We start from the raw sequence: 14,895 nt of genomic DNA, 5'->3' as shown, positions 1-14,895 counted from the left end.
CCTGAGCCGAAACCAAGAGTCAGACGCTTAACCATCTGAGCCACCCAGGCGCTCCTAGTTCTGTGATTTCCGTTGCCCTTCTGACTCTGTCTTCCCTGTCAGTCTGTCTATCTCACCGTGGAAGGGGTTTTGTCATGATGGTGTCTCCCACACTCTACCGGCCCTGATTCAGCTGACTTCTGTCCCGTTTCCTTGCAGACCCCGTGGTGAAGGAGCAGTCCCAACCTTGTGCAGACAACGCTGTGCTTTCCAGTGGCCTCACGGCAGCCCGGTGAAGTCTGGAAGGCGACGGGTAATGCGGCATTGATGCTTGCCAATAAAATCAACCAACCAAACACAAATTTTGAAGGAAACTACAATGTGATAAAAAGAAGTTCTAGTCATTCCTTCTAAATGCAAAGAAGAGTAAAGACCTAAATGTCAAAAAGAAAGAAAGAAATTCCCCAGTACTAGTTACTACAGGGAGCCGCCATTCTGGCAGTGTGACGATGCACATAGTTCAGGATTTGAGGGAACACTCCCTTTGGAATGCATGGGAGATGAGAGACTCGGAGTTGTTGTGCATTTGCGTTTATTTAACAGGAGACCGCTGTTGAATTAACCTGTTCAGTCAACAAGCTCTGAATATCTGACTTCCTATCTATTCCACTGTGGTCTGGGTTTCCTTTGGTGAGATTCAGGCTCAAGTTTTAGCAAAATGTCAGCAGTCTATACTGACACACCAGCCTCATTTACGAAAAGGAGATATTAAAACAGTGACAGTATTTTTTTTTTAAGCTCTTTTACAAATTCATGTTTTATGTATTTTTTTATGACATGAGCTCTCTAGGAAATGTACCTCATCCCTGCAGTTTTCTTCTAAGTGTATTCATTTGGGAGCAAACTGCAGTCACTCTCACAAGGGTCCCCTTTGCTGTCAGAAGGCATCACTTTAAACCTTGTGACGCTGTGTCCAGGGCCGTCTGTCTCCTCAAAAGTTCGATGCAAAGTGCATAACTTGGAGCTCACTGTAACCTTTGTTGATTTGCCTAACCATAAAACCTTGTTGCTGTTTTTCTGTGTAGCCTTTTTTTTCCTTTTGCAGCCTTGTAAGGAAAGCCTCACCATTTCCAGCACATACATCCGTGTGTGTGTGTGTGTGTGTGCGCGCGCGCCTATTTTAACACACCTCTCTGAAAGAGACTTTTTGGTCACAACCATAGTGAAAGCTGGAAAGTCAGTCTTCAGGCAGGCTGGGGAGGGAGAGAAACATCCTATTAGAATGTATTTAGGAAAGACCTGTTGGGTCAGAAAAATGTATTCTCCCCAACCCCCCTTTTTGCCTCGTTTTATCCTCATGAGAAGCAGTTTCCCTCTGTAATCAGGGTAACCTGCGTTTTTAAGCTCTGAGAGGTACCACGTGAATGTGATGGCAAAGCTGAGTCTTTCTCACTTGCAGGGACAGGTTGTGTGCAAGGCCAGCCCACTCCCAGGGATGAGCAGAGCATCATGCGAGGGGCTTGGTGAGGATTTGGAGCACATAGAGCAAGTGTCAACGCTTGGGACCCATGGCACTAGCCTTCATGTTAGCAAAGGAAGCTAGATTCTGCTTTAAAAAGTAAAAAATATAGGGCTGATGTCATTTTGGGGACTTGTCACCAGTATGCTTTGCAGGCAGTCCCCCCTCACCCCAGCTGCAGAGCCATGCCACAGCTGTGGGAACTTGACAGCTAGGCCAGAGCTGGAGGTGTCTACCCACATCATACTTTAGGATTTCTTTATTAACTATTTAATAATGCCATACATTTTTATAAGGTTAGATTGATTGTTTGAAAACCTCTGTTTACATTCCATATTCCAATAAAGTCATATTGGTATTGGTAGCAGGTCCGATTTCTACATGTAGATTCTGTTTTTGTTGTTTGGTCGGTGGGGATTTGAAATGCAAATAAAACTCTTACTAGAGTTGAGCTCACGGATTACAACTTAAAAGTAAGACCCCAAAGCCAGGAAATGCATTCAGTTAAGGTTCTCATGCCGATACTACCTGTCTGTGTTGCGCATTCTGTATATTGACGAGTCCATTTGTTCAGCCTGAAAAGCCAAGCCAAGACATGAGCTCTCAGCTGGACCTGTATTGGCACATCAGGCAGCAGAAGCCTTCTGATGTGCCCCTCTAGGCAGCACTGTTGGTGATTATCAGGGAGATGTGCCACTGTGTCTTTTTTGCGCCCCCTACTTCTCTCCCCTTTTCGTCACCCATTCTCTCCCCTTCCACTTTTTTTTTTTTTTTTTTTTTTTTTTTTTTTTTTTAAGTTGTCTGTCTGGACCAGGCAGGGAGAGCATACTGGAGAGTCCTGGTGAAGTAGCAACTCCATTTTTTCCGTTGGGTTCCCCAGAGGCATTGAAAGCATCTGGAGGAGTACAGTCAGGTGATGTGCTCCGGCCTCTCTCCGTTGATGATTTAGTAGATGCAAACACAATAACTTGCCTGTCTTGTGGCTCTGACACAGGAATCGTTCTTCCTTTTCGTGTATGCTTTACTTTTCTACCACCTATGCTCTTCACTTCTCTTCATGCCTTAGCATCGCTGAGTTTCAAATGCCTGCCCCTTTCTGAGTCTGGTCTTGACACTTAGCTGGTGGTTCTTTCCCAAACTGAAGTGAGTCCAGTCCAGACGTTTTCTCTTCTTTCCCATCTCCATAGCCATTCTGTGTCCCGATGTACCTAGCTCCTTCAAGATTTCAGAATGCTTACCTGGGTTAGGAGATGGTCATGGAGAGTTCAGGGTGTGGGGGGCAGGGAAGGGGAGAGAGGGGGCGGGGAGAGAGAGAGAGTGTGTGTGTGAGTCTGTTCTTCTATTTAGACTAAGCCAAGGTAGATTTGCCCACCCACTATCCTTTTTGATCAGCATGTTATTTCTTAAATTCATCTCAGTAATTTTTATTAGGCATTTTTTTTGCTTTGTTACCTTATAACAGGTTAAAAGTGCCTATGATAAGGACTTAGTTATTTCCTAAAGAAAAGCAAAAAATGTGGGGAACAGGGTAGTGTTACACTATCATCTCAGGTACTGCCTGTGTTCGACAACATAGGCCTGGTATGGTGAGAACAGAAAGTTCCTATGCCAAATACAGATTGGTCTGATTGACCGCAAGTGAGCATAAGCGCGAGGCTTTGCTTCAGCTGACGAGTCCCATGGCGAGAGCAGAACTGATGGAACGCCAAGTGATATTTTCATCTGCAGTTTGCTTGCTGTTCACTCTCCCCTGGATCGTATCAGCTGCCTGCTCTTGTCCTGTCCCTGTGGGAGGTGACTGGGTGGGAGAAGCCAAGTGGACAGTGCAGACAAGCGTTCTTGGGTCTTCTCACCAATTAGAGCAGTGCCAGTGGTGGCTCTTGGAGGCGCCTAAACACCGGCTGCTGCACCAGGCCTGACAGACATTCTCTAGCGCATCATTGCTCACAGGGCTCAAAGCTAGTGTGTTCCCTTGCAGAGAAGGAAGGGACTCCGACTGCTTGGATGGAGGAGACAGAAGAGCTTGTAATCCTGAGGGGGCTCAGCAAGGAGGTGGTTAAAGGAAAGGGAACCAATAAGAAAAACAGTCAAGGGATAGGTCTTGAGGAGGGAACATGACTTCTTCAGAGAGTCAGGGGTACCACCTTCATGACGTGGAATGCGCCCTGAGATGGGCACTGCCCCCTGGAGTGGTTCCAGCGCCGCTGAAAGGTGGCGCCCTCAGACAGCTGCTGAGTCCCCGAGAGAGCTGGCGGCCGTGGTCTCGGTCCGCACCTACTCAGGGAAATGACTTAGGTTCTCCCAGGTGCTGCATTGAGGATGGAAGCAAAACTATTTGGGAACACAAGCAGCAATTGGAAGAATTTTTATATATGCATTGAAGTGGTTCTAAGCCCACTTAGCAGTTTCCCTTAATGCCAGTTCAGACTGAGCGATTTGTTTAGAAACCTGTGTTCCTGCATGGGCACTCGCAGGAAAAAGCAAACTTCCCTCCTGCAGATAATAGGGGTAAGCTGGAGTTAAGTTCATTGAAATAGAAACCCTTCTAAAAGCAAAAGCAGGGTGCACAGGAGCACACGAGGAGCCAGAGGTTTTCAGTGAGCTTAATAAGTCTAAGGTGGCATAACATCCTGCTTCTAAAAATTAACCCCAGGGTGGGAATGGGGGAGGGGAGGTGGCAGTGAAACATCTGGCAGAGAAAACCAGTAATAACAAACACTTTTGAGCTCTATGGATGTGTTCATGGAAACGACGACAAGCAGGTGTTGTGGAGGCTGGGGAAAGTGATGTGATGGGTTATACAGCTGATGCCATGAGTACTTTTGTGTAGAGACTCAACAATGTGCTACAAATGTGATACTTAATCCTGAACTGCATGTATTGGGGATTGTTTGAAAAAAAAAAAAAAAAAAACTTTCGTTGAATCAATAAATTAACAGTTTTGCACTTGCTGGCTTTTCTTGCTGTAAATGGTGACTAAGAGGTTGGGACAGAAATCTGGACACCCTGTGGAAAGCTTGGATAAATCTTCAAGAACCGTGGAGCCAACTATTTCCTTCTGTTTGCAGAACAGCAACACTGCCTGGGTTGTGATCCCTTCCAAATGATCACTTCAGACACACTTGGCCACCTCTTTGTATCACTGGATGACTGATGTCTGATTGATGTGCTGCTGCCCTTAGAGGAAAGACAAGTGTCATGTGAAACCTTGTTTTCAAAAATAAAAATGTTGATAACCACCAGATTCCCAAGCGGGAGACAAGCCACTGCTATGAGGCCCTTAAACTTGTATTTCCTGTCTCTTGGGGGAGAGGAGGGGTGCACCTTGAACTGGAAAGATGTGTGTATGGGGGTTGCAGTTCATCACCACCTTCGTGTGGAGCTTTCCTTTATCAAGAGAGGTGGGACTAGAGTGGTGTCATGTGGGGCTTGTGCTGTTTCTTGGTACTTGCTCCAGAATCCCTCTCCTAGGCACCTACTTCTGGGATTGGCCCATTTTAGTGCACAACTTTAACCTTTGTGGCTGAGTGTTCTGCGTTTATGAAAACCTCTCCCCACGCCCATTCCTTGCACCAAGAGCGGGCACACGCTATTGTGTGTCTGCATTTGGCAGATGGTGGTGTCTTTAATTAGTGTGCTTCTCACTGATGGAACCCTCAGTGGCGCTGGACGCTTGGAAATCAGTTGCTGAAGTGCTTAAAGGCAAATAGTCCTTTCTTTCTTGAACCTCACGCACCATGCGGCCTTTCTCAAGAAAGGCCTTTCTTCCTTTACCCAGAGGAAGTTTTCATGAAGCTATGTTTCTGTGACAGCTTCCCAGGGGCACAGTCCTTTTCTCTCGATGTAGTGCCGATCTGTGAGACGTTGCTTCTAGAATTCTGCTGCTGGCATATCACCACCCACTTCACTGTGCTGGACATGGAAGGGAAAATGGGGTTTTTAGGCCATGCCTCACAGCTGCTCCCAGGGGAGAGTTAAAAATATTTGAGCTCCCTTTTTGCTCTTTGTTTATTAGTGGACTGGGCACTTTCCTGGTATAAATACAGTCCTCTGATTATTAGTCCCAAGACATCCTCGGTAAACGGGGTCAAGGCTGATGGGGACCCAGCGTTGGACTGTTGAGCCTGTCACTCAGCTTGCTCAGAACAGTCAAGAGGCCTCGGTGCTCCTAAATCTGCACTCTGAACCCAAGAGGCAGGGAGGAGACTCGGGCACACATGCTGTGTCCGGAGCTTTCCCCTCTTCCTCCCAGGAGCCTGCACCCGAAACCGCCTCTGCTAGTGGTGATCACGAGAGGAAGGAAGAGGGTATTACTCGAAACCCGAGACTGTAGAGTTAGTTCTTACCAGGTTTTCCACACAGTGGCGTGGGAGAGTCAAGCTTGCACACTGTTCCCAGCACTCTTCGAGAGAAGGAAGCCACAGGCAAGTGGAGGCCTGTCCTCACTCCGGGTCAGATTGATTAATGTCGTCTTTCCCCTCCTCCCATCTCTTTCCCCAGGTCTGTTGCGGTTCCTCCCACTTTTCCATAAGCAGAACAAGAACCAAATCAAACGTCTTAACGTGTGTAGAGCGCGATCACGTTCCGTGAGCAGACACAAAATGGTGGCAGGTTTGGCGAGCACGAACCAGACCAACCGAAGGGCAGCCCGCCACCGTATTTCAAACCTCACTTCTGAATGTAAAAGGTTCACACGCCTTTGGCTTCCTGTTGACTTCCTCCTGACCCAGAAAGCATGGGAAATGTGAAGGGTATGCAAAATGGTTGTTGGTTACTGTTGCTCTCCCGTGCCCCTTGACTCGGCCTGTGGCCACCTGTTTTTCCAGCAGACCATGTTAACTAGCCGACCACAGACTCCACAGTGGGGAACGGGGGCAATATATGGCATGACGGGCAGTTACATATTATAATTTTAAAAGTATATATTATTGAATAAAAGGTTTTAAAAGAAACGTATGGAGAGTTTTCAGTGTGGAAGGGGCCGTTAACCAAGACCCGTGGCCACAGAGGACTGAGTGAAAAAGAAGAGCAGGTTCTAGCCAGAGGAAAAGCAGGGGGAGTCCCAGAGGTGAGGAGGGCCGTTTTTAAGGACCCTGTTGACCAGGGATGAGAAGTTGAACAGGTATGGTGAACTAATCCTGGGAATGGGGCAAACCGCAGGTGACTCTAGTAGCCTGGGCGAGCCAGGAAAGCCATGTTTTGCCTTGACCCTTCCTTCTAATCCAATGACTAGGCGGTAAACATCCTCTCTAGTGACCTCCAGAAGATGCCTTAGCCCCTTCTTTGCTTTCCTTTTGCTGGTGTCTCCATAGTTCATTCCACTTCCCCATTTTGCCCCTCTTCCCCATGGTCCCTTCTGAAAAAGCATCTTAGCTTGGAGGCTGGTGGAGTCTGCTGTCCTCCAGCAGGCAAGGGTCAGGGGTCTCAGGGCCAGATCCGAGGGCTGCTTCTGGTGGCATTTGGAAGCTCCCGCGAGCTGGAGGAAAAGCGGCCCACTCCGCTGTGAGAGAGGGTGCAGTGGAAGCACCAGTTGTATTTGTTGAGTGAAAACAAAGGAAACCTGCTTTACACATGAGCCTTCCCTGGCTCCCTCAGGCCTGCCCTCTGAGGATAGCTGTGCCATGGGGAGGTGAAGGCAGCCATAACTGGGTGGCTGGCCAGCTTGGCCTCTGGCTGTGGCCTGCGTCCTCCCACAGCCTGTAGAGAGCAGGAGCAACGGGCAAACCCCGAGACCCAGGCGGCTCAGGGGTGCCCACTATTCACACAAGCCACTTGTTCCCACAACATTCCTTCTTCTGTCTTTGCTGCTTGTCCTGCACAGGTGACTGTGGGAACGCAGGTGTGGACACTCACAGTTTCTGAAGCAATTGTGGGGGGAAAGCAAAGAGGCCCCTCAGGGTCACCACGGCGTCACAGTGGCCCCTGGAGCAGCTTCTGTCGTATCCAAGCAGTTCCACAGGTGTGGGAGCCCGAGACAGTGCCTGCCCCCCCCGGCCCCCGGACACCAGCGAGGAGGGCCCGCAGGCCCACCGCCAGCAGACTTTGTAAGGCCGACAGGACATCGAGTGGATGGACTTGGGACTTTTCCAGCACCATCACTGGCTTGGTCTTCTCAAGCAGGCACTCTCATGCCGCAGCCCTTTTGACTCGAGGCTCTGCAGATTTCTCTTGGTCTCCCAGGTCTCTGGGACAGCATCTCAATACCTCATTATAACGAGCACGTCCCCAAAGCTCCTGAGGACACGGTGCTTTGTGTGCACATGTTTATCTACATAGCACGTTACCTCCGTGGTGACCCACTGGCATTTGAGGGCCTTCCCAGACCAGAAGGGGCTCTTCGGAGTAGATACAGTTGATTGACTTGGGAATTCTTAGATGCCACGCAGAACTCAAATGTTAGCTCCCCATTTTTCTTCCCAGGGTGCTCTCTAACTTCCCAGTGGGAAAGTCTTGTTTTCTGGAAACCCCTCAAGCATATCAGATGTTTCTTTTTTGTGGATGATTACTGTTGGGCGGAAGAGAGGTTGTAGAATGAAGGGAAAGGAGGAATTTTTGCTTAGGCTTTTTTGACCTTGAGAGAAGGGGACAAGGGACCTGCTTACCCAAAAACAGTCTATAAAGCTCATACACAAAGTGCTTGGCAATTCACAACATCAGTTCACATCTTTCAATGGCCCTGCTTATATTTGGATTGTTTAAAGTAACATTTATTTATTCTGATTACCAAAGTAATATATGCTCATGGTAAGAAATTCTGAAAGCCTTCCCTTACCACATGCCGCGCGCCCACACACACACACACACACACACACACACAAACACACACACACACACACACACACACACACACACACACTACTCTTTCCTCCCTTGGAGGTAACCATAGTTAATTTTGGCATATGTCTTGTAATTTACTAACATTTAAAAATCAACGATTTTTATTTTTACAGAAATGTAATCAAACCACACATTCTCTCTTTTTTGCAACTTGTGCTTTCGCTTAGTTGTGACAGTTTTACTGTTAGCATGTATAGACCTACCTCACCCCTTTTTGTGGCTGCATGGGGTTCCATTGTGTGACGTACCACAGTTGAAGCAATCCCTTCCTGATGAGAGACTTTTACCAGTTCTGTTACCAGTATTGCCGCAATGAACAAATCTGCACGTACATTTTTACACGGTATGTTTGTGAGGTAAGATCTTAAAAAGGAAAAACTGTGCTGTATGTTTTGTTTTAGAAAGGGCACTGCTATGATTCAGAGGAAGCAGTCTTCTCTTCCCTTCTCTCACTGGTTTAGGTTGGAACTGGGATGCCTTTAGTCATGGAATTCTTGTGAGGCTCTGTTAGGCACTGGGACATGATGCCCAGAGTCTTTGCGCTTTCCAGGGAAACAGGAATGTTTGAGACCTGAAAAAAAGAAAAGGTGTTGGCGCTAACATAAGAAAGTTATGAAATAAAAAACTAATAAATGTAATTACATGTCTTTCCAATCCTATGAGCTTCATTGTCATTTGCTTTAAAAAAATATTTTTCTTGGGGTGCCTGGGTGGCTCAGTTGGTTGAGCATCCTACTCTTGGTTTTGGCTCAAGTCATGATCCCAGGGTTGTGGAATCAAGCCCAGCACATCAGGCTCCACACTCAGCATGGATTCTCAATGTCTCTCTCTCTCTCTCCCCCCCCTCTGCCCTTCTTCCCCACTCGTGTTCTCTCATGCTTTTTAATACAAAAATTTTTTTTAATATTTTTTTCTTGATGCCTGGGTGGCTCTGCCGGTTAAGTGGCCGACCACCTCGGGACATGATCTCACAGTTCATGAGTTCGAGCCTCGCATCAGCTCAGTGCTGACAGCCTAGAGCCTGCTTCGGATTCTGTGTCTCCCTCTCTCTCTGCCCCTCCCCTGCTCATGCTCTGTCTCTCAAAACTGAATAAACATGGGGAAAAAAATTTTTTTAATGTATATACTTTTCTCTTGGGGCACCTGGGTGGCTCAGTTGGTTGAGTGTCTGACTCTTGGTTTTGGCTCAGGTCGTGATCTCATAGTTCTGTGGGTTCAAGCCCCACATTGAGCTCCGTGCTAGCAGTGCAGAGTCTGCCTGGGATTCTCTTTCTCTCTCCCTCTCTCTGCCCCTCCCCAACTCGCACTGTCTCTGTCTCTCTCAAAATAAATAGAGAAAAAAACTTAGCTTTGGAAAAATATGCATATATGTATTTTTTCTCATGATAATTAGTGAAGAGTCACAATTACAAAATCAAACAATTTCAAAAGCAGTTTTAAAAGATCTTTTCAAAAATTACAGGGAAAAACTTACCTTAAGTATGAAAAATGGCTACTATGGCTGCTATGTTTGAAGTGCTGTAGGGAAGCCTTCAAAAGCACGCAGGGACTGGCAGAGGGGTGGGTGTAGAATGGATGAGCAACACTGAGGAATAAAGAAAAGCTGTTAAAATGTGCATCTCAAACGCATTGTGAAGAAGTCAGACTCAAAAGTATACTTATTCCATTTATGTGACATTCTGGAAAAGGCAAAATGTAGGAAATGGAGAACAGATAAATCTGTGGTTGCCAGGGTTTAAGCATAGGAGGTGATAACACGAGGAAATTTGGGGGTTGATGAAACTTCTGTATCTTAAATGTGGTGATGGTTATATGACTTGGTGCCTTTGTCAAAACTGTACACCGGGGCGCCTGGGTGGCTCAGTCAGTTAAGCATCTGACTTCAGCTCAGGTCATGATCTCGCAGTTCGTGAGTTTGAGCCCCACGTCAGGCTCTGTGCTGACAGCTCGGAGCCTGGAGCCTGCTTCGGATTCTGTGTCTCCCTCTCTCTCTGCTCTTCCCCTGCTCATGCTCTGTCTCTCCCTTCCTCAAAAATAAATAGACACTTAAAAAAATTAAAAAAAACTGTACACCATATATATACACACACACACACACATATGTATGTGAGTTAAAAAATAAATTAAAAAAAATAACAATAATGTGCAAGGGCCCAACAGAGTCCCATTTGAACTTCACTCTCAGATGAGCAGCGGCCTCATCCGCCCACCACTGGCTCTTTCACTGCTATCTTCCGGGCTGAGGGTCGTCTCTGGGTGTAACCACCCAGGCCGGGACGCAGTGGTCCTCCATCTACCAGCTGAACACCCAACTTCAAGGCACTCTTCATCTTTACTCCCAGCTAAGGGGTGATTCTCCAGGCACAACTTTACCCACCTCGTTGCTATACCTTCCCATCTCGATCAGCAAAGAGGGGTGGGGCGTAAATGCTTCCTTGCAGCGTGTGAAGAGTCCCTTGTGTCTCTCGGAGGCCAGGTGCGCTGAGTTTCTGGGCTCTGACTGACCTGAGCAAACACCATCCACTGGGTTTTGGTATCTTTCAGTGCCTTTGCACACTGAAAGGGATGCTTATGGTTACTGGTGTTTCAAATAATATCTTAGTTGTTTTTCTTTTTAATGTTTGTTTATTTTTGAGAGAGAGACAGAACGCGAGCAGGGAGGGGCAGAGAGAGAGGGAGATAAAGAATCCGAAGCAGGCTCCAGGCTCTGAACTATCAGCACAGGGCCTGACGCGGGGCTCGAACCCACGAGCGAGCTGTGAGATCATGACGTGAGCCAAAATCGCAGCTCAAATGAATGAGCGTCCCAGGTGCCCCAATAATATCTTAGTTATTAAAGCTGTACATTTAAAATCTAATTTCTCTTGTGTTCTTAACATCAATTTACAAGTCTTGTTATAACTACAAAGTAGTTGGTTTTATGTATAAATACTTTTGCTAAATCCTTGACTGATGCTCAATCGATTCAAAACTTAATGGGTTAAACTGTAAATATTGCTTGTATGCTTAATCTAGTTTCCTTAGAACCATACATTTAATCACATATTTAATCTGTTTGATTTGTACAAACACTTCCAATATGAAAGACCTAAAATGAGATGAAGTCTTCCTAAGCATTCAAATACTAACATATTTAAGTCTAAATTCACAGATTTAATAAATAAAATCTTTTAATACTTAATACATTTTAAAGTTTAATAAATCAAAATCTTTTAAACATTTAATGTTTACACACTTAAAATTTTATAAGCATTTTAAAATTAAAATCACAGCTAATTTCACATTCCTTCAAGCATTGCAAATTAAATTCAAAGCATCAGGTTCTCCAATACATTAAGGCATCTTAAATAACAAAATATCACAACAATCAGAAACTTATTCCTCTATTTGACAAGGATTACTGGTATCATGGTTTTGATTTACTTGCCATAATCTGTGTGTGACATTCTACCAAGGTAACATTCTATCTGAACTCAGGACTATGATACATTCATAGTCAGAGATTCTGGGGTTGGCCAAGTACAGGTTGCTACTTCTGCAATGGTTATATCCAAATTTCTGGTTAACAAACTAAGCCCCTTGCAATAGTAATGGGATTTTCAAGACCACCCCCAGATCGCACCTCACTCAATGAGGGTCAGGATTTTGTTACCTTTTCTGAAACTCTTAATGGCCTGATACATCAACTAAGCTTCTGCACCCACTACCCAGATTGGAATCACTTCACTGCCTCTGTAAATTCTGCTTCCTTCTTTTCTTCTTTTTTTAACTGACTCGTCCACCTCATTATAATTACAGAAATCACTGAAGGAAGCTACTGATTAGCAAGATTTTTCCTGTATTTTGTCCTTACATAAATTCATGTTGATGAAGGGAAAACAATCTTAAAGAATGATAGTGTAATGCATTTTTCTGTGAGAGACATCTGTGGTTTTAGGTTAAGTTGGTCCACATCACCTTTGAAATGAAAGTATATGTCAGAGGTGATCATTTGACTCTAATCAACTCATTCATTCATCGTACGCCTGCCATGATGGTGGTCCTGTGTAGGTGCTGGGATACATGCACAGAAGAAGACAGTCTGTACCTGAAAAAAGCATGCCAAAATTAAGTCTACCATGGAGTCAACTCACGAATTCATGTTCTCCAAACCTTTGATCAAATCATCTATATTGTAGGGGTGTCTGGGTGATTCAGTCAGTTAAGCGTCTGAGTTCAGCTCGGGTCATGATCTCATAGTTGCTGGGTTCAAGCCCCACACTGGGCTCTGCGCTGACAGTGTGGAACCTACTTGAGATTCTCTCTCTCCTTCTGTCTCTCTGCCCCACCCCCACTTGCACACATGTGCACTCTCAGAATAAATTTAAAAAAAAATCATTCTTACTGTAGCTAAGGCCATGATCGCAATAAACTTTGAACCCCAACATAATAAAGAACTAAACACAGTTCAGGTAGACACTTACTGAGAATGGGTAGTTGGGAGAAACAAGCACTTTCGTTTTATTCATCAGCTTGCTCATTGATTGTCTATCTGTTCAAGGCGCTTAAGCCCATACTTGCTCAAGGTGTTCCATTTTTTTAAGTTTATTTATTTATTTTTTAGAGAGAGAGACAGAGAGAGAGAGAGAGAGAGAGAGAGAGAGAGAATCCCAAGCAGGCTCCACAACATTAGTGCAGAGCCTGATGTGGGACTCCAACTCATGAACCTTGAGATCATGATCTGAGCTGAAGTCAGACGCTTGGTTAAGCAACTGAGCCACCCAAGCACCCCAAGGTGTTCCGTTTTAACTGAGGAGAGTGCATGGTTAATGAGAGACATGTGAATAGGCAGATGCATTAGGTGAGCCCCAATGCAGAGGAGAAGATCTTTATTGGTGGGATGGGTCTGGAGCTGCTGAGAACAGGAGACACAGAACCTGTGCTGGGCCTGCAGTGACCAGGACCCCAGGTCCATGACTGATTCACTGATTCAACACATGCTTACTGCATTCCCACTTTATGCCAGCACGTTAGGTACTAGGAATACAAGGCAGACCAAATTCTTTCTCCCAGAAGCTCAAAACAGGGGAAAGGAGACAGCAATAAGTAACTATATAGACTATGAAGTGGTGATAAGTACTATGGAAAGCAATAATAAAGTGGGGTAGGAGGACAAGAAGTTGGGGTTAGAGGTGCCATTTCATGCTGGTTGTCAAAGAGGTCCTCTCTGAGGAGGTAGTGTAATGAGTTGAATAGTATCCCCTCAAAATTCATGTCCACCCAGAACCTGAGAAATGGGCCCTTATTTGGAAAGAGTGCCTTCGTGGATGCAATTAGTTTAAGGTCTCAAGATGATATGATGCTAGATTCAAGGTGGGCACTAAATCCAAATACCGGTGTGCTCATGAGAGGAGAGGACACGGAAGAAAGGTATGCCAAGATGGTGGCAGAGATTGCAGTGAAGCTCCACAAGCCTAGGAGCACCTAGGGCCATCAGGAGCTGGAAGAGGCAAGGAAGATCCCTGAACATTTTAGTAACAATCAAGGGATAAATTGTTTACCAGCCTAAAGCACAGTCCCCAGCAGTCGTCCAAAAATAACAATTTCATAGAAAAAAACTGTTTTTTACTTTCTACTCTAGTATGATCCACATATCCTCCCACCCCCACCCCCTGCCATGTCTGGAAATTCTGGCTAGATTGTTCACAGGGTTGATGTGAGGATTAAATGATTTAGGAAAGGCTAAGCTCTTAGGATGGTACCTGACACCTGATAAATGCTCGACTGACGCTAGCCATTTGTAGCCTTGTTGATGATGTTAACTGCAAACTCCTTCTCTGTCAGTCACAATACCCAGCACAGGCCTGAGCACAGAATATAATATTTAGGAAGATGCTCAGTGAGTGACTGGTCTCCAACACTTGGGATTTCTTCCACACTTGAAATAGCATAGCTTATTTTGTGTCTTTTTTAAAAATGTTCTAAGTATTAATTGATTTAGAAAAACAGCTCCACCAACTCTATTTTGTTTAATTTTATTAATTCCTGCTGTTACCTTAATGTTCAGGCTTTTTTGTTCGCTAGTGCATTCAAGGTGATTTTCCTGAGAGTACAGCTTTGCATCCCACAAGATACGCAGTATATTCATAGTGACCCTGTTAATGATTAAAGCAATGCTGTACATAAGGCGCTTAGCACAGTGCTCAGTAATGTTTGGTTGCTTTAACCTTACCCTGCACACGGCGGCCAGTCTATTTGACACTGGGGTAAGCAGTTGCTTAGCAAAGCCACCTTCTGCGTCTTTCTCCACTTTACTTCTGCCCTTGTAACTCCTCCCAGTCCTCCAGGGGGCGGGGCCAGGTCTTCACGCTCCTGACCCCACCCCGCCACGTTCCCTTGACACTCTTTGCGTGCTCCACACATTCTATACTCCTGTCTCCCTCCGTTTTCTAAAAGCAGCTCTGGAACTAGGATGAGAAAAATAGTCCCTTGACAACAGAGTTCTTTCCACAAGAAGGCGGGACTGGGGCGGGGCTTAAGACCGGAAGAGCCCGGAAGTCCGTGATCCTTGTGGCAGGATT

The 14,895-nt window shown here is 45.7% G+C and overlaps 1 protein-coding gene and 1 long non-coding RNA gene across 6 annotated transcripts in view; one reads left to right on the top strand and one right to left on the bottom strand.

The window, feature by feature from the left end:
• CSNK2A2 (casein kinase 2 alpha 2) overlaps positions 1 to 8,989 on the top strand; it is a 41,605-nt gene extending 32,616 nt beyond the window's left edge. For 3 of the 5 annotated variants that reach the window (XM_078438835.2, XM_060650640.2, XM_060650638.2), the window contains 2 exons: positions 199 to 292; positions 5,999 to 6,450. In XM_078438835.2, coding sequence (XP_078294961.1) covers positions 199 to 275 — 77 coding nt within the window. In that variant the 3' untranslated portion in view covers positions 276 to 292; positions 5,999 to 6,450. The other 2 variants (XR_009615346.3, XM_060650639.2) reach the window with 2 other exon arrangements.
• LOC144614616 (uncharacterized) lies at positions 8,665 to 14,846 on the bottom strand. Its single transcript, XR_013552492.2, has 4 exons — positions 14,547 to 14,846; positions 12,361 to 12,422; positions 9,810 to 9,920; positions 8,665 to 8,906 (listed from the first exon to the last, which is right to left on the bottom strand). It is a non-coding gene; the product is annotated as an uncharacterized LOC144614616 (long non-coding RNA).
• Positions 14,847 to 14,895: the final 49 nt, after the last annotated feature.

The sequence above is a fragment of the Panthera onca genome, chromosome E2, assembly GCF_046562875.1.
Source record: "Panthera onca isolate mPanOnc1 chromosome E2, mPanOnc1 haplotype 2, whole genome shotgun sequence".
NCBI classification, from domain to species: Eukaryota; Metazoa; Chordata; class Mammalia; order Carnivora; family Felidae; genus Panthera; species Panthera onca.
This window is presented reverse-complemented; position numbering and strand designations above follow the sequence as displayed.